Source organism: Ceratosolen solmsi, unplaced genomic scaffold, assembly GCF_000503995.2.
Source record: "Ceratosolen solmsi marchali unplaced genomic scaffold, CerSol_1.0 scaffold7, whole genome shotgun sequence".
NCBI lineage: Eukaryota > Metazoa > Arthropoda > Insecta > Hymenoptera > Agaonidae > Ceratosolen > Ceratosolen solmsi.
Window position 1 is genome coordinate 12,789,595 of NW_011948413.1, and position 24,939 is coordinate 12,814,533.

General features: G+C 40.7%; 1 protein-coding gene across 1 annotated transcript in view; it reads right to left on the reverse strand.

Annotated features, from left to right (window-relative positions):
* dally (division abnormally delayed protein) overlaps nt 1–16,468 on the reverse strand; it is a 165,859-nt gene extending 149,391 nt beyond the window's left edge. Inside the window, exons 1-2 of the mRNA XM_011506465.1 lie at nt 16,417–16,468; nt 8,072–8,212 (exon numbers count right to left, since the gene is read on the reverse strand). Of these exons, the coding sequence (XP_011504767.1) occupies nt 8,072–8,212; nt 16,417–16,468 (193 nt within the window). The remainder of the gene's footprint in view (nt 1–8,071; nt 8,213–16,416) is intronic.
* Between the last annotated feature and the right edge of the window lie 8,471 nt (nt 16,469–24,939).

Here is a 24,939-nt window from a genome sequence, read left to right on the forward strand (position 1 = left end):
TCTCTCTCTCTCTCTCTCTGTGTGAGGCCATGTGTGCGTGTGCGCGCGAGTGCGCGTGTTTGTGTATCATTGGCGACGTCGGGAGACTCTTTGTATGTCCTTTCTCTCAAGGGGATTCCTCGTTTTCTCTTTTAGTCGCCAACATCATAGTTCACAAGGTACTCGCGTGCCACCGAGAGAGCGTACACTCCCAAGTGTGCGTGCGTGCGTGTGCGTGAGCGCGATCGAGTGTGCGTCAACGCAAGTACGTGCGCGCCCACAAGAGAACGAAATGGTCCTGTGCAATTTGCTCGGCCGTTGACACTTATAAAGGTCCGCCGATGTGAATTACCGGTGCCACAGAAACGGGCGAGCGGGCTCTCTGTGTGCGTGCGCACGCCCATGCACGTACGTGCATTTAGCCCTAAGGGCTGTTGTAACGGCGAAAGAAACGCGATGACCGTCGTGTATTTTCTCGGATCTTACGTGGATATTTTTATATAGCATCCTCAGTCCCGACCTCGATATCGGAGGAATCTGCTATTGAATAAATAAACCGACGTGCTTTTTAGAAGGGAAGTCTGTGAACGCAAGAATAATCCGCGCTGTTTCGTTTAATATTTGATATTCAGAGACTTCCCTTTGTTTGAAAAGACGATTTTTCATGTGGATTTTTCAGAATACAATGTACACTTACACTGCATGTATTAATGCAGCCTCGCAAACATTATAAAGGAATTTTTGAAACGATGCCCATTCCTTCGCATTTTTAAAAGTGTACAACAGTACAGTACATTATTGGGATAAAGTGAGGTTATAATTTGAATTTTATAGATAGTCCTTGGCGAAAAGTTGTTTTATCTTTCATAATAAGTGATGGAATTTAATGGAAAAAGAAAAATAAAATAAAAATATTTGCATAATAAGAGTGGAATAATGTAATCTTATTAGAAAATTTCCACCGATACGTTTGAATAATCTATTATTATTATTATCATCATTGTTATTGTTATTATCATTATTATTGTTATTATTGTTATTATTATCATTATTATTGTTATTATTGTTATTGTTATTATTATTATTATTATTATTATTATTATTATTATTATTATTATTATCATTATTATTAAAATTAAAGGCAAACGCGTAATTATAAGGCATACGATGAGTGAAATTAAATTTGTTTAAGACTAAAACTTTCGTACTTTAAATTTCTTTCTATATTAATATAAAAAAATTCAAGATAAACTCATTGTCAGATGAATTATAAAAATTTCAAATAACAATTAACAATTACTCCAAAGACATGCATGAAATTTCTTATTATTTTTGCGCATATATTCTGCAAATGAGTTGAGCATTTTCCTCCGATGGCATATTTTACTTAACGACAATGTAATAACGAACGTAATAAACTGTCGTTTTCTACTAATAAAATTACAGATTATTTAAAATATTTGATAGATTATTATAGTCTATACGTAAGTTTGTAAAATATTTAAATTGAATGATGAATAAGTGCATGTGAAACACTGAGAGTAAATAAAATAATTCTTCACTTGGTAACGAAGCGAGTCTCCGACGGTCATTAGCATATACTTGCCTACCTACCAATACGTACGCGTATTATCCTGCTCCGTGTGCGCGCGCGCGTGTCTGAGTTCCATTGAGGGAGCTTGCGAGTGTGCATACGTACGAAGAGATGTGTGAGATGTGAAAATCTTTGGAATTCTTAAAAAACAAATAATAATTATTTGATCCATTTCGCTCTATCATTTGGTTTTCAGTTTCAAATGAAGTTTGATAATTTTTCAGCTCACTCAGGACAATTCTCACTATAACATTTATCGCCGCATATTGGAGGCGAGTGTTGGACGTTTCCCTTCGTTTTTTTCCATTCCCAGTGCCACACAGGAATTCAATTTCACATCCCGTAATAAACTTTTGATTCATTCTCTGTATAATAAAAACCAAAAAGAAAAAATTGAGAGAACGGGGGAAGGAGCGAAAGACTTCACGCTCGCCATCAAATCAAGTTTGCCGACGTATATCATCGCAAGAGTCGAATATTCTCTCCTTTCGTGCAGCGGTGCAACGCTCTAAAAAGCTTTCTGCGCTTCGATCAACGAAAGCACATTGCACTCTAAACACTCTAAATCGCCGTGCGTACTTTTAAAATGAGATTTGACTTTATATAAACGACGAAGGAATCGATCGAGTTATGGGCATGAACACGGTGGCTCGGTAGGCCGTTTGCTCAACAATTTCATAAGTCGACTAAATTCTCAATCTCTCTCTCTCTCTCTCTCTCTCTCTCTCTCTATCTACATATATCACATGCTCACATACACACAGACAGCGCCCCCCCCCCCCCTCACTTTAATCCACCCACTCAAGTCCTCTCCGTCATTCAATGCCGGCGAACGAGAGCAAGGGAGAAGGAGCGAAAGAAAAGGAAGAAGAGGTCGAAGCATAGCGTCAGAGGCGATAAGGAGAAAAATTGTACGGCGTACGAAACGTGTAGAGAAATACAGAGAGAGAGAGAGAGAGAGAGAGAATGCACTTTGATAAATTCCAATCTTTCATTATTGCTTTAATTTATTTTTAATGAGATTTTATATTGTTACGTGAACGGTAATTTATTTTGTACATACTTTTATACGAGTATGTCGAAACTGTACGCAATACATTACGGTCTTTTGGATTGTAAGGCTCGTAATATAAAGAAGTAAATTACAGTTAAATTAAGGCTTTAGTGTAATATAAATAATGGATATTGTTTGCATGTTTGCCGCGAGTAAAGAAAATTTTTCACTACAATGTAACTGCATTAGTCATAAAAAATGACCACTCGATGATTTTAATTATTTTCATACTTAGATCCATGCAAATTTATTATTATAATATAATTGACGTGAGAGTGTCGGCTAGAGTTCAAGTGTGACGTATTTTCAAAGTGAGGAAGTACGGCCGATAAATAGATAATGCATAGTATCGGTAGGATACCATATACAATTAAATAAGAGTTTTAAATCAACCGCCACGCTAATAAAGAATTATAAAACTACGAATCTTATTTTTCTCTCTCACTTTTTATCGTCCATTTATATATTTATCGTATATTATATCATATATTTAAGCAGCTTTGAGTACAGAGTAAAGTGTAGTATCGAGATGGATTGAAAAGCCTGCTTTTTTCGTCTTTCAAAAGTTTAGAATAATTTTCATACAAGTTCTCGCAAGCTATACGCATAAAAATAACAGCCCGCCTTCATATACATAAGTATTTTAAATCGCGTAAAAATGTTCACATAATAAATAAATAAAAAAAATAAATAAAAAAAAAATAAAACAAGACCCCGTCGCTTCTGGCATTACCCGCCTAACGAAACGACGATGAAATTTTTCGAAATTTTTAGTTCAATAGAGGAAAATCATTACTTACAATGTTCGTATTAAGGAGGCAAGAAAAAAAAAAAAAAATGAAGAAGGAGAAAAATATGAAAGAAATACGTTGTATCGTTCAGCCGCAATCACCATGGCACTGAGCCAATCGTCGCGAAAGGTAGAAACTGAAATCCGCGTGTGAAAAAATGGGGGAAAGCCGTGAAAGAGGCCATAAAAATAGAAACGGGCAAAAAGGCGGCAAACAGCAATCGGGAAAACCGAACAAAAAAAGCATAACACGAGTCGAGGTGAGAGTTACCGGAGGGTGACGAGGGGGAATGGTAAAAAAATACGGAAGATCGCCTTCTTCGGGACTAGATGTCAGCTGGTTACGCGGGGTCCAGTCGCCCTACAAGGCGAGATTCTCCCATGTATATGGATGTGCGCGTACGCGCTTACAATACACGAGAATCTCTCGTCGCCTCGGTAGCACTCGATATAACGAGTGAGATAGAGAGATTGAGATTAAGAGAGAGAGAGAGAGAGAGAGAGAGAGAGAGAGAGAGAGAGGAAGAGGGAGAGAGGGAGGGAGGAAGAATCCGAGGGCGAGAATACTTGGAGTAAACATGTGTCGTTGCGCCTGTTCTCATCGGTGCGTGAGTCGAGTCGTCGTCGTCGTCGTCGTCATCGTCGTTGTCATGGGCTTCCTGCCGTCCCTCCCTGGGATTACCGACGATAAAATATTGATGGGTGGCTTACTCCGATAGCCGATTATTCTTACTTAATGGGAGGTACGCTGTTTGGGAAAAGCTTGGATTGTGATAAGCTTAGTGAAGCACAGGTCCACCCACTTTACGCTTACATACGCTTCGTTTTACAGTCGCTTGTTTCGCGTAAATATCACGCCAAATTGAAATGCAAATGGCAGGGGGATTGAAGTATTTTTTTCCTTGCATTCGAGTGAGAAATGTCTTTGGTTTGGGCAAATATTTTGTTAACCATTGATAGTCGATTTAATTGAATTATTAGCAATGCTGTCGTCTAAGTATCGAATCTCTTATTTTACTCGGCTCGATCATTTTAATCTTATTTAATTAATAAATTGCCTTCATTATTGTTCGACCGAAGCTTCAAGTATCATAACTGGGCTTGGAGTTTTTCCAATTTACATTTGATTTAAGATTTTTTACGCTTTAAGTTGCCTATACGAACGCTGCGCACGAATATCCCATGTTAGTTAAAGGAAGGGCAATTTAGCTGTCGTACATTAGCATATATTATTCAATACTATCACCATTCGACTCATTTAACTTATTCAGAGCTTCCTTATCCATGGTTATAATGCGCCAATAATTAACCTCTAAGCGCACCTCGATGAAATAACACGAATGCAAAATAAAAGGGATGATGAGACTTGAGGGCGAAAGAGGGTGGGTAGAGCGAGTGGCGGGTAGAGGCTTAAACCCGATATTTTCTCTTTCATAAAATTCATCTTATGCGTAGCCATCTTAGCGTCCAGCCACAGGGGAAGGAAAGTATAAGGAGGAAAAAAAAAAGAAGACGAAGAAGGAGAAGGAGAGGAGGAAGAGAAAGAAAAGTTAGAAAATGCTCTCGCACCTTAAGGCGCGCGCTCGCTTTATTTATCTCGTTGCGCGCGAGGACAATTTAATCTCACGCCAGTATGTATTGTATTTCCTCGGAGGTCTAAGCGTTGAGACTTTGCTTCCGCAGCCGCCGACCTAAGGAAAACGTACGGACGGATGGATAACAAAAAGTAGCGTACAAGGGTGAAATACCGGAGGGCAAAAGAGAAGAAAATAAGGATGATAATATGTACGAAGAAAGGGATGGGAGGGAGAGAGACGGAGGGGGCGGGGAGAGAGAGAGAGAGAGAGAGAGAGAGAGAGAGAGAGGAGTGGAGATACTCTCGATTCCGTTGGCACGTGAAAATTTTATCGATTGCTCGGAGCTTTTCCGATTCTTGCTTCGGAGCTTTCGAACGCATTGACTAATTGTGTTCGCTTGTCGGGACAAATTAGCGGGATAATGTACTTTTCTTATTAAAGCTCATTGAATATATCCTACGAGCTCTTCACACGTCACAGTTAAATAACCAAGCGAAAGCCTCTTTTGGCTCAACGAACGTTGTATTAAAAATTTTCCAATAATCTACAGGACGATAAAGGCTATTGTACTTACAGCAATACTTACTTCAACAGTGTTTCAAATACTAATATGAATATTTGCTCATTATTATTATTATTATTATTATTATTATTATTATTATTATTATACCATGGTTGATATTTATTTTATATTTTAAAGTTTTTATCCTTGAAATCATAAGGCCTTACTTTATGAAACAGATAATTTTAGTTAGTTAGGTAAAACGAACCAATTTCACTTCATTCATTCCAAAGCTAATTAGAGTTTAAATTAATTTTCAAATTCTTATTCTTGAGATTTGCATCTAATGCAATATTTATGCAATTAGATGGTAATATAATTTGTACTTCTTACAATTTGTATATAATACCATAAATAATATGATTAAATGATTAGCGTGAAAATAAATTTATTAATAATTTAAATTATTATGGAGTTATAGAAAAATTAGACATTAATATTGTAAATCAATTTGCTCATTATATAAATATTTAATACCAGTTTTGTATGATTTTATTAAAATTATAAATCCCAGAGTATACGCAATGATTTTTAATACTTCAATTTACATTAGGATTTACTCTTACACATTACATTACCGTTATATTCCCTTGAACAATTGTACGACGTTATTGAAGACACTAAATATAAATTACATCCCCTTGTGTTCCCACACAATTATGTAAAATATTACTCGATTAATTTAAAAAACGATAAAAATGAAAATGCTCGGTACATTAAACAAAATACTATGGTAATACAATAGTCACGTGAAATAAATCCTTCGGCGGCAATGATAAGAGCCGTATATTGCTAGGATTGCTATAACGGTTGCACAAATTTATTACATTAAATTTGTCATAAAATTCATTGCAAGATAATATATTATGAGGTGAAAATTTATTAAGATATCATTTTATCCATAAAGTAATGAGTAAGTAATAGAAAAAGTAGAAGCCAAGGTGTAAGAAATTGTAAGCATGTCTGCACAATGCATAGGCTTAGTTAGAAAAGCATAAACTACGCAAGAAATAAAATTAATTGAATAATCATATTTAATAGAAAACGTTATAAAAACATTGATCTCGTTCTTTATAAAAAAAAAAAAAAAAAAAAAAAAAAAAAAAAAAATAGTACTAAAGTGGGAATATTTTCAACAAAGTAAGCATTTTATAAGTGTAATGCTATATTTCATTATTAATAGTGAATAAAAGTAATAAATTTGCCGTTGCTTTTACGTTGTAGATAGTACGATCGAAATATGAATGAAATGATTTTATAACGTGTAAACGGTAAAAAAAAAAAAAATTAAACTATTTACGTAATCCAATGTGTCTTTAGCTATACTCGTTTCGCTTGAATTTACTTAATTTGAATTTTCGAAAATCTGTATATTTACATAAGCCGTTTATATTATTTGATTTATGAGTATCAGAAATTGTTATCTGCAGTGGAACTTTTAAGCCGAACGAATGACGTAAATAATCATTTTTACCGTTTCGATTATAGTTATTCGTACAATGGATAAGTAATATCGTAATAATGATTCAGCTATTCCAATAATAATGCCTAAAGAGAATTGCGTATCCAATAAAAGTGCTGCCAGTATAATAAAATACTGTTTTACGATTTTTTTTTTCACGTCTAAGATTACCGAACGAAATTAATAATTTAATTTAATTTGAAAATTTCCAAATGGTCGTATGAACAATATGATCTACGCCTGACAAAAAATACGCATAATTATAAGCTATAATAAATTATTTATTCACAATTAATGAGCTATAAATACGAATAAATTCTCATCGTAAACATTACAATTAATAGCTGCGATTTAATTTGTCAAGCTTGAAAACTATTCTTATGTCATGCGGTAAACACAGATTTACCGTTCGCGCACATTATTCTTTATGGTAAACAAAAAAGAGCTTAGACCGACGACAAAAATGCTCGCGTCCCATAACATCGCTTGCGTTTTATTCATTGTCGGATCAATGTGAAAAATAATTGCAATTAAAAAAGTAGCGAACGATTGTTTAATAGCGGCGATAGAGTAGCGTGACAATTCCGTTTACATGTAAAATGCGCGCGCGCGTGTGTGTGTGTGTGTGTGTGTGTGTGTGTGATAGACATGTGGTCGGGCTGTTGGCATGTTCGCGTGTGCAAGTGTGTGGCTCGCGGTTCTGTGATATTGGCAAATGATAGCGAAGGAAAAGTATTCGTGAAAGCATTTATCGCGCATCGGGCACAGTCGACCGAGGCTCTTCGACGCAAACGTAGTGATATTTCTTGAGGGGTGTAGTCGATGGCCGACGACAGACGTGAGAAACGAGTCGTCGGAAAACAATTCTACATCGTGATTGAACCTTCCTCGTGAATAAATCCCTTGGCGGCCAATCTCGTAATAAGGATATTGCAAAAGAATTTTGAGCGGGTGGGAGATGTAGATTCATCTCGGGTCCGTGCGGCGTGACCTCACGGCTTATCGTTACTCGTGACGTAGACGGGCGTGACGACGAAAGCGAGGAGTACTTACCCCTGAGAGCATCCGCGGTAGTTGCCAGGAGACCGAGGAGACTTCGGCTATGATGATGGATCTGGTTGTGAAAGTCCTCCTTGGCCTGCTGGCGCAAATGTTCTTCCATATTCTGGTCGCAGCAGCGGCCGGCGCATATCGCTGCAAATGGCAAATAAAATTGGCGTTACAAGGGTGATGAGCGATGATGGGTGAATTTAAGGGGAAACTTCAAGTTCAGGGGAAGATGTTTCTTATTATCGGAGTCGTGGATGAACGAAAGGAGGGCGTGTCCCTGTTATTCGATGATCGAATTGGGTTGATGGGTGGTGGTGGCGGTTGGGGCCGGTTGGGGGCGATTGGGGCCGATTGGGGGCGGTTAGGGCGGGGGGAGGGGGAGAGAGAGGACGTTGACTCAGTTATCTAGGTGGTAGGTAATCGTACATTATTTAAATTGTAAAAGTCTATGCAATACATTGCAGACTCCAACGAACAATTAATTATAATGGATTGTTAATTTTCAAGTTAGATGCATCGTTCGTTACTCGTTGTAAAAATTCCGAAAATTCTTCCTTACATCATGAGCAGTTATCAAACATTATTTTCCCCCGTGTATAATTAATTCTTTTATAAAACTATTAAACTAAAAGTTCCCTTGCAAAATTGCAGTTTTCGAATTATTATCTATCTTTTAATGTATCCTTCATTTTCAATTAACTTCTTAATTAAATGGTAACTTTAAATCAAAGCCCTTATATAAACTTTATGCCCTAATACAAATAACGTAAAATTAAATGCTAATATTATGGGACTGGTAATAATTAATGGCATTTTAAGGACGATTACTTCTCCGTCGTCTCGATGACTTTTTAATTAAATAAGCCATCGATTTCTTTTCAAGTGCCAGTGATACATTACAAATAAATAGCCGATCCTGCACGCACACGAATATTCTCTTACAAATGAACAGTACGATTATTTTCCATTTGTCGATATTCAATCCTCTACAAAATACGGAATGTTAAAAACACGCTTGATTCGCATCAGAGCCGACGTAGGAGACAATATCAAATGCGTTTGCGTGCGCTTTGTGTGTGTGTGTGTGTGTGTGTGTGTGTGTGTGCGTGTGTGTGTGTGTGTGTGTTCTAACTATCTGGGTCAAAATAAGATAGAAAGTGCACAAATCAAGCTGAACAAAGAAGAATGGAAAGCGAGCTCTGCAATGGGGCAAAAGGGCGAAGATGAAATGAAAAGCAAAATGGATGGAGGATGCCTGCGCAAGAAGGCAGAAAAAAAATTAAAAGAGCAAGGAAAATTGAAAAGCAATCTGATTCTCGTACAACGGACTATAAGGACTCCAATACAGTCTCCAGCTTCTCGAGTACGTCAATTTAATGCCGCCCCCCCCCTCTCCCCACTATCTTATTCACCCCCTCCTTCTAGAATTAACATCGCGAGTAAAAAGCTCGAGCTAGACACTTTGCAAGCTCTCTGTGCCATTTGGCACGAATCGGCTTTGCATTCCTTAATCTTTTGCCTGTCCTCTACAGTGCTGCCTCGTTCGTTTGAGCCGCCCGTCCCTCTTTGTTTCCTCGGCCCCTGCGCAGCGCAAACTGCAGAGATTATTCGAATGAACGATGAACGAGAGAGGGAGAGATCGAGACAGAAAAGCAAAAAAAAAAAAAGAACAAAAAAGATCTATTGGGCGGAAGCGAACAAGCGAGGTGAGGTGACGGTGACGCGAGAATCCGGCCGACTACTACCAAGGGATGAGGATCCTCAAGGTTGGGGAGAGCACGGCGAAAAAACGAAGGGAAGGAGCCCCTATGTGCCCGCGGCGGCATTACACATTCCATCGCCTCGTCGTCGTCGTTCGTCCCCCGCCCCCCGTCATAATCATTGAGTCCCCTTACGCCGAGCCCAATGCATTGCTTTCAATTGCAATTCGCTCCCTTCATGGAACTTCCGCCTGTCGGAAATCTTTATACTACGATTAGCCCCGCGAGTTAACGAATATCTAACGGCAACAACGGCTAGCATAACAGTAACTACCACAACAGCGGCGGCAATAGCCGCAGGAAGAGTCGTGTGGGCGGTGAGTGGGCGTAATCGGGAAAATTGAAGAGGAAAAAAAAAGATAAGTTCGATCGGCTGCGGATAATAGAACAAACCGATAATACAAAGCCGTAGGTACAAGTGGATTGCACGAGTAAGATTTTATTGGATTAGACTAGGTTATACGGCTTATGCGGCTACGCAGGACTACGCGGAGAGTCGGCAATTTGCAACTTTCAGCTCGTTAGTCCGCGTGTACGGACGTCCGCTTTGATTGCCCCAATAGACTTTGGCGCGTATTGCCAACGAATTGCCGACGAAGACGAGCACTCATAGTTAGAACAATATAACCTTCAAATTCTCAAGGGATCTGAAATTTTGAGCTGGCATTTTCAAGCAATGAAAGCACTGGTTATTAAGTTTTATAACTGCCACGGCCGCTACATCCTCGTGACACGTAATCGCCGCTTCCCCCGCTCGAAATCCACGCAAACAAATATTAGGCGTAAGATCGCTGAGGCCATATGTTGTTGTAAGAATCCGTGGCGAAACGCGACGGTGCGCTCAATGCGAAGAGCATTTTCCAAGACGTTTTTCCTCTGCGTTCGTTCGTATAAATAGCCGTCGCTCTCGAACGACAAAGTCGCGGCCAAACCTAGTGGAGACAAATACATTTTACACGCGCCGCGAGTGTGTGCTTAGGGTGGGACGGCGGGAGGTGAGGAGAGGGATTGGTGGTGGGCATGGAGACGAGAGCGTACGCTTGTCTCGTCCTTGGTCTGGACCTCATCCCCGCACGCTCCCACGGTCCATATCTAGCATCGCTACCCTGGCGTGCGTTTGTCGAGGAACGAGGACATTCGGCGATAGCGAATGCAATTGGCGTGGCGTGAGTGGGGGAGGGGGAGGGGAGGGGGAGGGGAGGGGGGGGAGAGGAGCGAATAACCTCGGGGGCTGTCACTTCATGCTCTCCTTCGCCATTGCAGATGCTCGATTAATGCCAGCGTTCTTGTCCTCCTTGCCCGCGCCAAAGTCAAAAGTCGGAGGAAACGAGGGCGGGTGGACGATAAAGTCGCGGACTCGCTAATAACGAGCCAGCGAAACGACATTTCGCGAAAGCACGGGATAAGAGTTGACCCGTACTCCATGGTCCGCTCCAAATACTCCAAGGCACCGAACGAAGGAGCTGTCGATTGTGCGGGGGTGGCCATTGTATGCTCGCATGCACCCAGGGTGGTTATTGCCCGTTTGGAGCCCCGGCACTCGGGACGAATTGTTTCATAAGGGTGCGCTTGGTGGGTGAGCGAGAACCTTGGCGGATACTTGGAGAGATCGCGTCGCGTGCGCGAGCCACGCGAATTGGGTCAGCTATTTAAGAGTTGCAGTCTATTTTTATAGTGAAAAGTCGCGCGAGCAAAACTTTTATTCGAAATCTGTAGTTATAGCTTTCAAGGACCCTCTTAACCTGCTTCGCTAGCTCGACATCGTCGTCCCTACGCTTTCCATGTCTCTTCGTATAAAGTAGCAAGCTCGACTGTTTCTTGAAATTGTTACTCTATTAATCCAATTACCTTGGCTAGTTCCCTTGAATGACAATTGAAATTCGAGTGGAATTCGAGGTTAAATTTTTGAAAGTTCAGCGCTGGATGAATTTTGCATTTGAAATTGCCGAGTAAATCGCGAGGAATTTAATATTATTATTCAATTGGAATTGGTATTCGTGAGCGAAATAATGAAAAAAGCGAAGGGCGTTATTTGCAATGCCATAGGGACGACGTCATTGATAACCGAATAAAAATAGTGAGCGAGCATTTTAATTTTACATATTTCACGGTAAAATGTTCCTGCGCATAATAGGATAAGTTGAGATATAAATTCATAAGTTTCGGTGAATTATGCATATCTCTACTGAACCATTAAAAAAGGGAACAATTTTTTTTTTTTTTTTTTTTTTTTTTTTTGCCTCCTTTTTTTCATCTCTTTAAGCATCCTCGTTGGTTATGTCTGCGTCCAAAATGTATGTATCATCTATGATATATTTATATCTACACTTCAAAGTAGCTGCTCAAACTCCATTGCGCCCAAGGATATTTTCAATCCTGACGTAAAATTGTTAATTTGCCGTTGTTGTCGTATTGCTGACGAGAGAATGTTTTGTTAGGCCCGCTGGGAATAGTAAATATAATGCGATGTGAAATATGATGTAAAATTTAAAATCTTGAAAAATCATGTCACACGTTTTATGTGAAATATTATTCTTGGAATCACCATACTTATATAATGAAAAATCCTGAACGAAAGTAAAGTGAAAATGTTTATACGAGATGAGAAACAAAACGTGTTAACTCGTATGTTGATAAACAGATGGGACAAATTTGCTCCATCAGCCCTTTATAGAACACCGCTACCGAAAAGCCTTGTTTTCCCCAAAAATGCTTATGCATGCGAGAGCCTGAAATTTAACTTCTTTGGCTGCTTGATCGATCGATTTTAGCCAGCAAACGGTCCGCGATAATCTAGTTTATTAATAAAAATATTTTGCCTCTATAATATTATAATTTTGAGAATTTTGTACAAATGGAGTGGAATTTTTGTTGCGCATACACACTCGGACATCGTGTTATTGAATTTCTTTGCCGTTGCATTATTCGAAAGCTAAACTAGCGAGTATCGAACAAATTTGCGAGTGTGAATTTGATTTTACACTCGCAACGGGCAAGAAGAAAATAAAAAATTATCCATTTACCAAGAAACTTGCAAATGCAAGTACCGAGGCTATTTATTCAACAACATAATAATCTATCGATGATTTTCCAATCGATAATTCACGTAGTTTAAATAATTCTTCCGCTACAACCTCTCCCATCCCCACCCCCGCCCACGAACAACTTTATTATCTTTTTGTTTTTTGTCTTCTAATCGCTATTCCCTCCTTCACTCCCGTCAACTACATTAGAGGCTTTCTAGTAGTTTAAGGAAATACATCGATGGGATTATAATAATCTCCGTGGATAAATCGAAACTTTCTCATTAATATGTAAGAAATGCATGCGCCACCGTCGACCATGAACGAGCAATCTAGATTTTCTCGAATCTCGAATTAACATTGGTTCGATAAATTCGAACGAGCTCGTGAAGATTGGCACATCCCGGCTACGACCAACTAAGATGGCGATAAGATGTAACAGGGAACCAGCATACGAACGAAATAAGGAAACAGAAAGTAAGGAGCGTCGATGTACGGCTATACGTAGCCGACGACGTATTAATTAATCCATCGCTTTCACGCGGCGCTGATTTCTTGACGCAACAACCACATGCGGCCCACGATCCAATCACTCTCTCCCAACATTCCCTATCGGTACTTATCGTCAATTTTTTTTTCTGCAATTGGTCTCGGGACGCGACATTCGTCGCTCGTTCACCGAGTCTCGACACCGAGCCGAGCTTACGATAATGCCATTACGGGCCCCGATGGTACTTAAGGGCCGAGTGTGCACGCCACTCGAGTGCATTCGTCAGCGCTTAAAATGCACGCGGTATGATTAAGAAGTAGGACGGCGCATCTCGAGAGGAGAAGAAAGTTTCTACGTCACCGCGCGACCGTCGCTCGCTTTAAATTAAAAAGTCAGCACGGATATAAGGGATCGCGACTATCGACGGATAGTCGGGCAAAACTGCGTGGAAGATAGTTTTGCAGTTGGAAAAAGAGCATCATCGGAGAGGCGAGCGCGCGGGCAATTATTTTTAATTTTATACAATTATTTTTAATATAATTCCTTTGGCTCGGAATAAAGGATATATCTTCCATGGCCGAAATGCCGACATAAAAGTCTCTAAATAGGACATGAATGGCTTATAAGCATCAATAGAAACCTTTTTCTTGAACCTCTTTATCTGCGAACAGTAGTGTCTTCTTTACGTATAAATTTAGTCTTTCAAGTTCGTTACTCGGGGCACAATAGCTCACGATTATTGGATTTTTCTTTCGCAATTGCGAAACACCTACGCGGCGACCAATCATTATCTTGGCATTTAATTTAGCGACTGTGATTTAAGCTGAGCTCAATTCCATTGGCTAAACGATAAATAATAAATGCCCCCGTGCGCCTGTATCGGCGAGCCTCTAACTGGAAAAATCCCTCACAATATACGAAAAATCCCAACTACAATGAGCGTTGTATTAATGTAAGAATCGGCGGATGCCTTACAAGAAACTCTCTATATCGATTTCAGAATCATTCCAATTGCCAGCGGAGCGCGAGACGGAACTGCGAGTTTTAATGCCAATAAGAATGCGAATGAGAATGAGAATGAGAATGAGAATGCGAATGAGAATGAGAATGAGAATGAGAATGAGAATGAGAATGAGAATGCGAATGAGAATGAGAATGAGAATGAGAATGAGAATGAGAATGAGACTTGCGAATAAGACTTGCGAATGAGAATCAGAATGGGAATGAGAAACAGAATTGGAATGGGAAACAGAATGGGAATGGGAATGGGTATTGGGTATTGGGTATTGGGAAGGGGAATGCGATAAGAATGGGGGATAAGGAGAAAAAGGCAAACACCCGATCCTCCGACAAAGCTAATTGATTCTCTCAATCCTCTGCATAGGCGAGAAAGCGAGCGGAAGCTTAGCGCCCGATTTCGGAACAATTGCCGATGCACTCGGGCCAAGACAATCGCATTGAGAATCGCATAATGAAGGCCCCGGAGGCGGAGCCCACGACGGCCCGACCGTAGCGATAAATAGCGATAAAGTCGTCCGGGCGCTAAGAAAAGCCACGGAAAATCGATAATTCATCGGGATCGTGCGTCGGCTCCCGATAAATTCGCCCTCGAGCGTCAACGGTTATTCGGTGATCGCTCGACTTAAACTCGTCGTCCTCGTCGTCGCCGATGCTCCTTACCATCTCATTCCGGGGATTTTCGAGGCGTAGCCGAATAATTGCTCTGGCACCGTATCCATCTCGAATAAAGGGCCTCGCGCCGAGGATCTTGCACTACCAAGGGCCTTTGTGGCCTTTGTGTCCACGGGGCCAGGATTAGAGTCGAACGCGCGGCTCGCTCAGAGGGTATTTTTATTCGGGCGACAAGGCCAATACCTAAGGACGGCGGCTCCGAGGCTCTTGAAAGGAAAAGTCCGCCACTCGCCTCGCGTCGTAAGTTGCCGAATATTAAGAGCGCACCGCCCGCCCCGAACAAAGAGGCTTTCGCCCGCGCTGCGGCCAGATTACCCGCGCTTCCCCGAGCCAACGGGGACATCTGGAGCGGAGAGACGTCCTTGGCCACACTTGGTGTAGAGCAGTTCCAAATGTTCAGTCGGAGCGCCACAGTGGCTCCATTAACATTGCCTCCCTTCTTAATTCTGCACTCTACCAGTCGCTCGATTCTGCTCTTTCTTCTTTAAGTTACGCGGGCACCTTGAGACATTGTCACGCGCCCGTGATTCGACATTATCTTCTCTTTGCCTCGTTGCGCGCGCGCGACACGTAATAGTCGCGATGCGCGCATGCCTCGAATTTCAAAAGGACACCTATGGGTTTTCTCTTTATCCCCGCCACCTGTTCATCGCCTCCTCTACCGGACTCGCTCCACCTCGTCCCCGATGCTTTGTCTTAAAATTTGTATACATCCTTATTGATAGAACACGATTTTTCCTCGAGCAGCTGAACGGAAATAACAAGGTCGAGATCGATTTTATTACATTGAACGATCCTCGTGTTTTTATTATTTTTTTTATTTTTGATATATTCACTCTACTTGCAAGCAGGACTATGCCTTACGTCTATTAATATTTTTAATTAATTATTCATTAAAATATACAATAATAACAATAACGATAATAATAATAATAATAATAATAAGAATAAGAAGAAGAAGAAGAACAAGAAGAAGAAGAAGAAGAAAAAGCATAAATAAGAATGGAAAAGAGGAGAGCAGAAGAGCAAAACGTTGAACTCTAATGTATCTCACGGACTCGAGAATAGGTGATTTTAATCTAAAAATGTTTTTCCTCCTAATTTCAATAAACATAAATAGACTAAAAATTATAACCATCATCATTATTCTCATAATCATCATCATCATCATTATTATTGTCGTCGTTGCTGTAGCTGTCATTACAGTCGTCGTCGACGTTGTTACTGCAACCGCTGTTGCTGTTGTCACTGTCGTCGTTGTCGTATAATAAATAACGCGAACTATCCGATAAAAAGCATCCCCATTGCAATAAAATGTAGCTGCTGAGTAAACTGAAAATGTATCTCTAAAATATCTCATTTTTCAATGTGATAATAACTCACTCTCAATAAGACTGCATCGTAAAATGATAAGAATCGGATTATCGTAAAACATTTTGCCACTTGGCGGCGGATTTTCTCGGACGTATATTTCGCACACGCGTGCACTAGTCGCATTGACTTATTTGGATACGAATTTATGTATTAATTGCGGATTAGTGTATCTTAATTCGAAATCATCGGCTCGCTCGGAACTTTACTACGTCAATAAAAGATTACCGAGATAATATTATGCCCACAAAAGTGCAATAAATAATGGTTTTATTTCAACGAAACTTTTGCCCCGTTCCTAAGGCTTTTCTCACTCAGCCGACGCTATCATTTGTTAATATTATTATAAATTCTTTTGCCATCGCGTAACAATATTATTACAGACTCTATCAATACATAGATATAAGAAAAGAAGAAAGAAAATTAAATAAATAAATAAAATGAAACGAGAAACAGGATCGTCGTCGTCATTGTCGAGCCAATTCGATAATGCACATATTTATCGGTCCGACCTCGCCAATATCAATATTCTCAAAAGCAATGCGTATCGTGACGAGCGGGCGGGGAACGGCTGAGCCACCTTACAAATCAGTATTATTGCCTCCGCGAAAATTTCAAATCACGTCGCTTACCCCGACCGTCACTTCACCAATCCGCGCAACATCGCCCCTCGACTCTCCCCCGTAAACGCCGCGCCTCCGAGGAATTTCGTCGGCTCGAGTCGGCGCGCGCGGCTCACCCTCCCCCGCGACGCTTAATCAAAGTTCTCGAGGCCAAGCGAACGAGGTATCACCCGCGGTCGCCAGTCTGCCTTCTCGACTTCATTCTCGCCTTCGCGTTACCCCATCGGTCGTTTACTTGACGAGCCTCGTGTTCATCAGGCAGGGACTGTCCCATGAAATTCATTGTACAACGCCGATAGCGATCGAACATAACGAGCGCCACCGCCCTCCCCCATCACCTTCATTCCCAATTACTTTCCCAATGGCCAACAAACAATAAGGAAGCGCTCCGGAATTATCACCAGGGAGTGGTGAGATATTTCGACTCCGGTCGACCTCCCGAAGCTCGATTATCGACGCGGCGCGCCAATCTGTCGCTGCGTCGAATAATCGCCGGCCAATAGCGCAACCTAATAATCGTGAACCGATAGTAGGATGGCATCGCCCGTGACTCCTGTCATAATCAATATCCTTAGAAGGCGAAGAAAGGAGAAGACGAATCGTCGTGGACAAAGCTAAGCGATGCGCGCGTCTCGCTATTGATTCGTTCCTTGGAGAAAATCAGTGTCGTGACGCAACCTAGCGCGTCGGCCCTGACGTGCGAACGTCGCCTCGATCCTCTATACGGGGCTTCCCTTTCCAGTGGGCAGAGTCGAGCCTAAGAGAAGATCAGGCACGCGCGTCGCTACCAAAGTGCGGCAGGTTTAATCACACGGACGTGCCGGGCGTACGAGTCGCGCCTCGGCCTATTGATATGCCAAGACGGTGGATAAACAAAACTCGTCGTTCGGGGGCGATGCATTGGATTGCGTTGAATTGCACTCGATTGTCACGGAATTACCGCGACCTCGAATCCCCAGGCACGCGATCATGGGATCGATTAAAGGGCAAAGAGGAGACGGATACGGGATAAGCGATGCGATCTACTGGTCGGGACGATTTTCCGCCCTCGTAAGCCCACGTCATTATGGTACGATAATCCTTGTGTGACTGACATCATAGGAGAAGACAATATGGAAAGGGATGAGGGTTTGGGGATTGCGAGGGGAGGGATAAAGGGGAATGGGTGTTGCGGTGCAACAGGCGGGAGCGATTTGTCGCAAGGATGGACGCAGGGGCCAGGCGCGTGATATCGTCGTATCGTTGATAAATGCTCGGATAAAAGATACGTTTGACTGAGAATTTGTAAGCCGGTAGGAATAGTTGGTCAGATCGGGCCGATCGAGTGTCCTGATCCTTCAGTATATCTTCAATCCCGGGTCTTGGAATATCCGTGCACTCTGCCTATAAAAATACAAAGGAAACCGTACTTCCTTGCCATCTCCCTCTCTCTCTCTCTCTCACACACACACACACACACGCACGCACGCACGCACGCACACAGAGAGAGAGAGAGAGAGAGAGAGAGAGAGAGAGAGAGACACACACACACGCACGCACACACAGGCACAGACACAGACACAGACACACACAGACACACACGCAGAAATACAAACACGCACTCTGTTACTCCCGAGTTTCGTCTTCGTTTTTTTTTGCAACCTCATTTTTCGCTTGTCAGGCGGGAGGAGGGGCGATGAGGGGAAGGTAGCGAAAATTCAGGCTCGAGATACTCGGCGTCGCGGTTTTTGCAAGCCACGACTACTGCGGCCACGTGAGCGCCCGAGCAAATTAAACGAGAAATAAAAGGAACACGAAATTTCAATCTTTTAACACGTCACGTGTGGAATATGGAAATTCTCGGATTTTAATGCAAATGCACTAGAGGTTACGAGGACGCCGTTGAAAAAGTATGCAAATTTATCTGAAACTTTTTTCCACAACTAAACGCTAACAAATTCATTTTACATTTCATTTCATTTGCGCCCGAGTAGCCTGTCTTACCGCGCACTTAGAGCCCAAACATTTTCATACGACCGCCGGAGTGTAAAAATTTTATTATCGTACGTTCAACGGCCGATAGTAAATTAATTTACGAATAATATAAAGTGAATAATGGCGAAGAGCGACTTGGTCTTGCAGAGTCGCATTCGTTACGATAAAGCGAAACTGAAACTTCCAATGGAGAGTAATTGTAAATGAACATGTTCGTCGAAGCTCGGGAGAGGAGAATAGTCAGGTAGGGGGTAGTTCTCGAAGATCGATACGAGCAAAATAAGTAAGATAGAATATCACGACTCACTGTTCTATGCGCAACGATAAAAATTCGCCTTAACGTACACACACGGATGTATTTTCCCATTCTGGCCCACACCCTATGCAAATCGAAGGTCTTCCGCATTGCGTGATTATGTGATAGAGAATAGTGAAATGATCGTGAGTCACGAGAGGCGTTGATGTCGCCTTCCAATATTCCAAGCCAACGCAATATTAAAACCACGTGGATTAAATCGATAGCAATAATTACTTATTATGGATGCAGTTAATGTAGTCTTATCTAAAGAAATGTGTAACGCCGCTTGAACAATCGATCGCGATGTTCGCGCATCGTTAACAGTGACACATCGAGTATCTCAATACACCAAATGCACATATTTTATTTAGTTGGTATTTCCCAATGGAAGCGTATCATCTGCGTGTGCCATGGCTAAGAAGCAACAAGCCCTTTTGATAACGTTGAATTGTTTAAAAGATCCGATAGCCTCCTGATCGCGGAGTGAAAATTAAATTTGATAATTTGACTATCATCCGCTGGGCAACGATTGCGGCCATCGCGATAAATCGTGATAATCGATTGGCTAACGAGCGATGAAAAATCAACGACTTCCGATTGGCCATGATGAATAATAGTGACGAGCCGCTTCGGCTGAAATAACTTCTTTTAAGGAATATAATTTCGCAAGCTAATGATTCCATTAGCACCCTTGCCGATTTTTGTGCACGCGAGGGAGAGAAGGCGATGCATTTGAGCGAGAGGCCGATAGCCGATATAAGGTGGCTCGCACGAGTCAGAGTATCTCATTCTCTCCTGGCTGTATGCGCGAAAAACCTTCGAGAAATCTTTGTGCAAATCGTAAGGCGCGTGAGGCTCATAATACATCATTTTAAAGCGAGCATACGCACGATGAAAGGGACGAAGAAACGAACGAAGAAACGAACGAAGAAACGAACGAAGAAACGAACGAAGACGCGAACGAACGCTTCCGATTAGCGATTACAATCGCCAGCAACGCCGCGTTGCCAAGTGTGAAACGGCCCTCGGCTCATTCTTTCACCCGTAACCTCTCCACTCCACAAAGCTAACGCCTTCAGTCTTTTATCTCGGCTTTATCTCACAATACATATCGAGATTCTCTCTCCCACTCACTCACTCGGTCACTCACATTCGGAAGGCTCAAAGTCGTCGATCGAGGGGCATGAGAGGAGAGAGACAGTCGGAGACTCGGGGAGAAGCTCGTGCTTGCATACGTACACGTTTCTTCTCTTCCCCCTTTTCCAGCTCTCGCGACTTTCGCATCTATATGTATATCGATATCACTTTTGTATTTTCTATCGTGCCTTCTCTTCGGCAGCAGTATTTTTCGAATTTCTTTTTCCCTCGTTTCAGATTCTTTTTATTTGGCAGCCATAATGCGGGGTAGGTGAAGACAATTCCAGTATGAAATTCGAGGAAGCCAACGAGGTTGGCTGGAAGTAGACACGAGACTCAAAGGGGAAAGCTAATTTCTCTCTAAATAATAAATTCTTACGTTTTTCAAGCAAACGCACACTTATTTTATATGTACGTGTCGATACATTAGAGAATACGATAGATAATAATAGTTAATAATGTATTAACGATATTATAGATATACGCATAGACATTGTAGGCTGTATTGGACGTGGAAAATAAGATAAATTAATAATTTGAATCAATTAAGTACAATCGAGTACAGCCTGTACAGCCTGTACAACCTAGTCAATAAAATATTTTATGAATGTAAATTTGATAACCGCGAATTCGTCGTTTTATTTTATTTTCTTATGCTTTATCTATATGATAATTTACATGTTGGCTCATTGTCAGCATGTTGCGTCTTTTATATGCAAAGAATAGATTCGCTTAAACACAATATAATAGGTAAACGAGAAACGAATAGCGATGTATTTAAAAATTTTTTTTGTTTTTTGTTTTTAATAATTAAATTTATTAAATTATTATTAAATTAGGTAATTAAATTAAATATGAATATGGAAATTTTTCAATGAAGCTTGAATAATAAGGGATTTACAAATAAACAGTCTCTTAAATGTACGTTTTATCGATAAACAGTTTTCTTTAGTTTTCTTTAGTTTTCTTTGCCTAAATTGAGGCTAATTGATTTAATCGATAAGCTCCTATGTCATGATGATTTTTTTAAGATTTGAAGGCAGTAAAATTGTAAAGAGACGCATCGATTTGTTGTACATTAATTTTCGCGTACACATATCATATGACGTAAAATAGGTGTTTGTTGGGCCGTTCAAATGCAAAATTCAATTTTTTCATTTTTAAATGGGCTTTTCAATCATTGAAAAACGCCCGAGCTATTTACGCTTGAAAATTACAAAACATCGAAGACCCCAGAAATCGCGAATAAACGTTAATATCAAGCCTCACCACCACCACCCCTCCCCCCGCTCAACGAATCTGCCCTAAGTAAGTAAATAATTACCCGACACTATAAATTAATACAAATTAAATTATAAACTTTAAAAGTAATTTCGCCCTGTAAAAGAATTCCCTGGTTAATCATATTACACGCCGCGTAAAAAGAATTCTTCAGGTTCGCATTTCAAACGAGCCGTTAATTTAGGTCTCTCTTATTTTAAGAAAAAATGAAAAAGACGCGCGCCCGCGCTTATGTTGTGCCGTGTCGTAACTTACTTGCGGGTGTTTGTATGGGGGCCCATTATAATAGCTCCTTGCAAAGAGGGAATTTGATCGCCATCGGGTGCACTTTATACCTATTATGAGACGAGGTCGAACGACTACTGGGAATTGGCTGATATACGCACGTTTCGCTCGAGCGACTTTCCCTTGAAAATTCGTACGTTTAAATAACATTTTCAAAGTAAAATTTCTTTTTCTTTTATTTTGTTATTTTGCTTTAGTTTTCATTTGTTTGGTTGTTATTGCTCTTAATGTTGTTGTTGTTGCCGTTGTTGATGGCTGTTTTTATTTTGCAGTAGCATTACATGTAATTTGTCGTGTCTAATATGGATACCTAATAAACCGATACCCGAGTGGAGTATTCAACCGAAGCAACCATACCATTATTATAACAAATTCATTATCAGGGCTGGAATTATCATTATCGCTCCATTAATAGAAAATTTCGTTAGTGCAGAGGAGCACTAAATATTTGTCTATACGATTTTTTTGCATTTTGCATATTGAACATTTTTTTATTGACGTTTAATTCTTTTGCGAATAATGAGATAGTTTTGCATTTTAATACGGTCTCGATCGCAAATTAAAAATAAAAAATAGCGCGACGCAATTAATTATTGATGTACGAACGAGTTTGCGTGAGATATTCAAAGGGTAATAAAGTATCCATCATTGGTAAGCCCACGAAAGCCAAATTAGGAATAAATTTATGTTGAACGTCATGGTTATTAGAGGGACAAAAATACGCCCCCATCAGCGTCATAATTTTTAAAGTTCCTAAGGCACCGATTGATTATTGACAGAACCAATTGGCATTAATAACGAGGAAGCCGTCCCGTGCGTATAAGCGCGAGGGAAAATGAAATCTGCGAGTCATTCCATCAGGAATCGTAATCAACGACGACATTCCAATGTATTTGGCTTTAAGGCCAACCAAATTCCTCGTAGCCCTTATTCTACACGAGCCCATAAACAGTTACAAACACTGACGAAAAGAAAATAGAAAGAGAAATAAGGGAACAGGCAAAAGGGGAACTAATGACAGCCACTGCACGTGCCAGCTAACACCATGCGAGGGTGGCCGGATGAGGGAGGGATTGGGAGCGGTGGGGGGGGGGTGTAACATTAGGGAAGAACAGGCGGAAAAGAGGAAGAGAAGAGCCGCGGAAAAATTGGAAAAACGACTGAACAAATAGAGCAACATGTGGCAAGACAGGTGGAGCATCTGTCAGTGATCCCGAGTAAACGAGCGAAAAGCCCGTTGGGTTTTTCACCCTTGGAGGTGGGTAGAATCGTCCGATTCTTTCGCAGTTGCCGTAAGGTTTCGCCGGCAGGTGCCGAAGTTCCGAACTATTTATTCTTCTTTTCCATTTTCTAACTTTTCGTCTCGTCGTCTCCTATAAACGATTCGTTATCGAAACAAACTATCATCGACGATTACCATACTATTATTAATATTATTATTATTATTACTACTACTACTACTATTGTCATTATTTTGATTATCTTGGACTTTGAAAAGACAAGCTTATTAAATTTTCTAAATGACTTGGAATATGAAATTGAGAATGAGTAAGAAATGACGAAACTTTTAATGTGACGGGCAGTGGAGCGGCGAGTGACCGATACTTGTTCGAGCATATATATATTATATATATATATATATATATATATATATATATATATATATATTTATGTATATAATCAATTTAAAATACGCCGAAAATAGTCGACATGACATACGTAAAGCCGTCAATTATTAACGTATCGAGCAGTCAAAGTATTATGTGTTTCACTTGAAGCGCACGCGTGTATCATTTAAGGACTCATTTCAGAAAAAGTTGTTTATACAACAACAAATAACAAGAACAACCCAAGCGCATAGCAAAGCACGACACAATAATGAGATAATAATAAATTAAGTTAACAAACGATTCTCTCTACGTGGACTGACCTTCGCGTAATTACGAGATATCATACTAGTTACGTTGAAAAAGTCAGAGCCATTGCTACATAAATTGTTGGGAGTAAGAGGCACTATTAGCAACATGAATCATGTCCGAGATGTTGAAATATAAAAATGAGCGAAATGTCACAAAGCACTCGCCAATTTTCCCCATAATCTCAAGCACTTTCCGCGCAGTAATTCGGTTAAAGAATAAATTATACCGGAGCCTATCCTTATGTCTAATGACTAAAACGAGCTTAAGCATCATTTATATATATATATATATATATATATATATATATATATATATATATATATATAAGCACGTCAAAATTAATCGTCAATGCCAATCAAAGCGATAACTCGAAATACTTTGCTTTAACATAATAAGATTTTCTATTTAAGATTTATTGGATCGGTCTCTCGCGACCTAAATGAATACAAATTTATCGTATTTGCGTAACATGGGATCGGGCTTCGCTTAAAAGAGAAAAGGAAAGGAACGTTTCAAAAAGCCTGAAACAGCATTACGTATAAATCAGCCAATCAGCAGTATAATAAGACTAGAGGGAGCAACCTTGGATTCTCAGGGTCTCCTCCATTAGCATAAGTGTCGCCGATTTTAGCCGCCGCGGAAAAACAGAGAGATTACGTTCGTTAAGTCCGACGATCGGCTGCCGGGGCCGCCAAGCCGAGGATAAATAAATCTTTATCAAGTGGAGAGGACGACGTTTTACGGTCTTCGTGTCGCGCGGCGATCATTGCGGCTCTTTTAACGCACGAAAACTGCGCCAATGACTCGGTCGGCGAAAAATTCATGACCCCCTCGTGCTTCATTAAGCTACTGTGCCGGCGATTCGCGCGATGTTGTCTCGATGAGTGCTCCTCGGGAGAAAGAAATAAAAAAAGAAAAAAGATGAGGGGAACAGAAAAAGAGGACAAAAAGGAAAGAAAAGCAAAAAAATATCACTTGAAAATGTCGAGCTGTTGGAGCGCATAAAAAGGATAGGCCT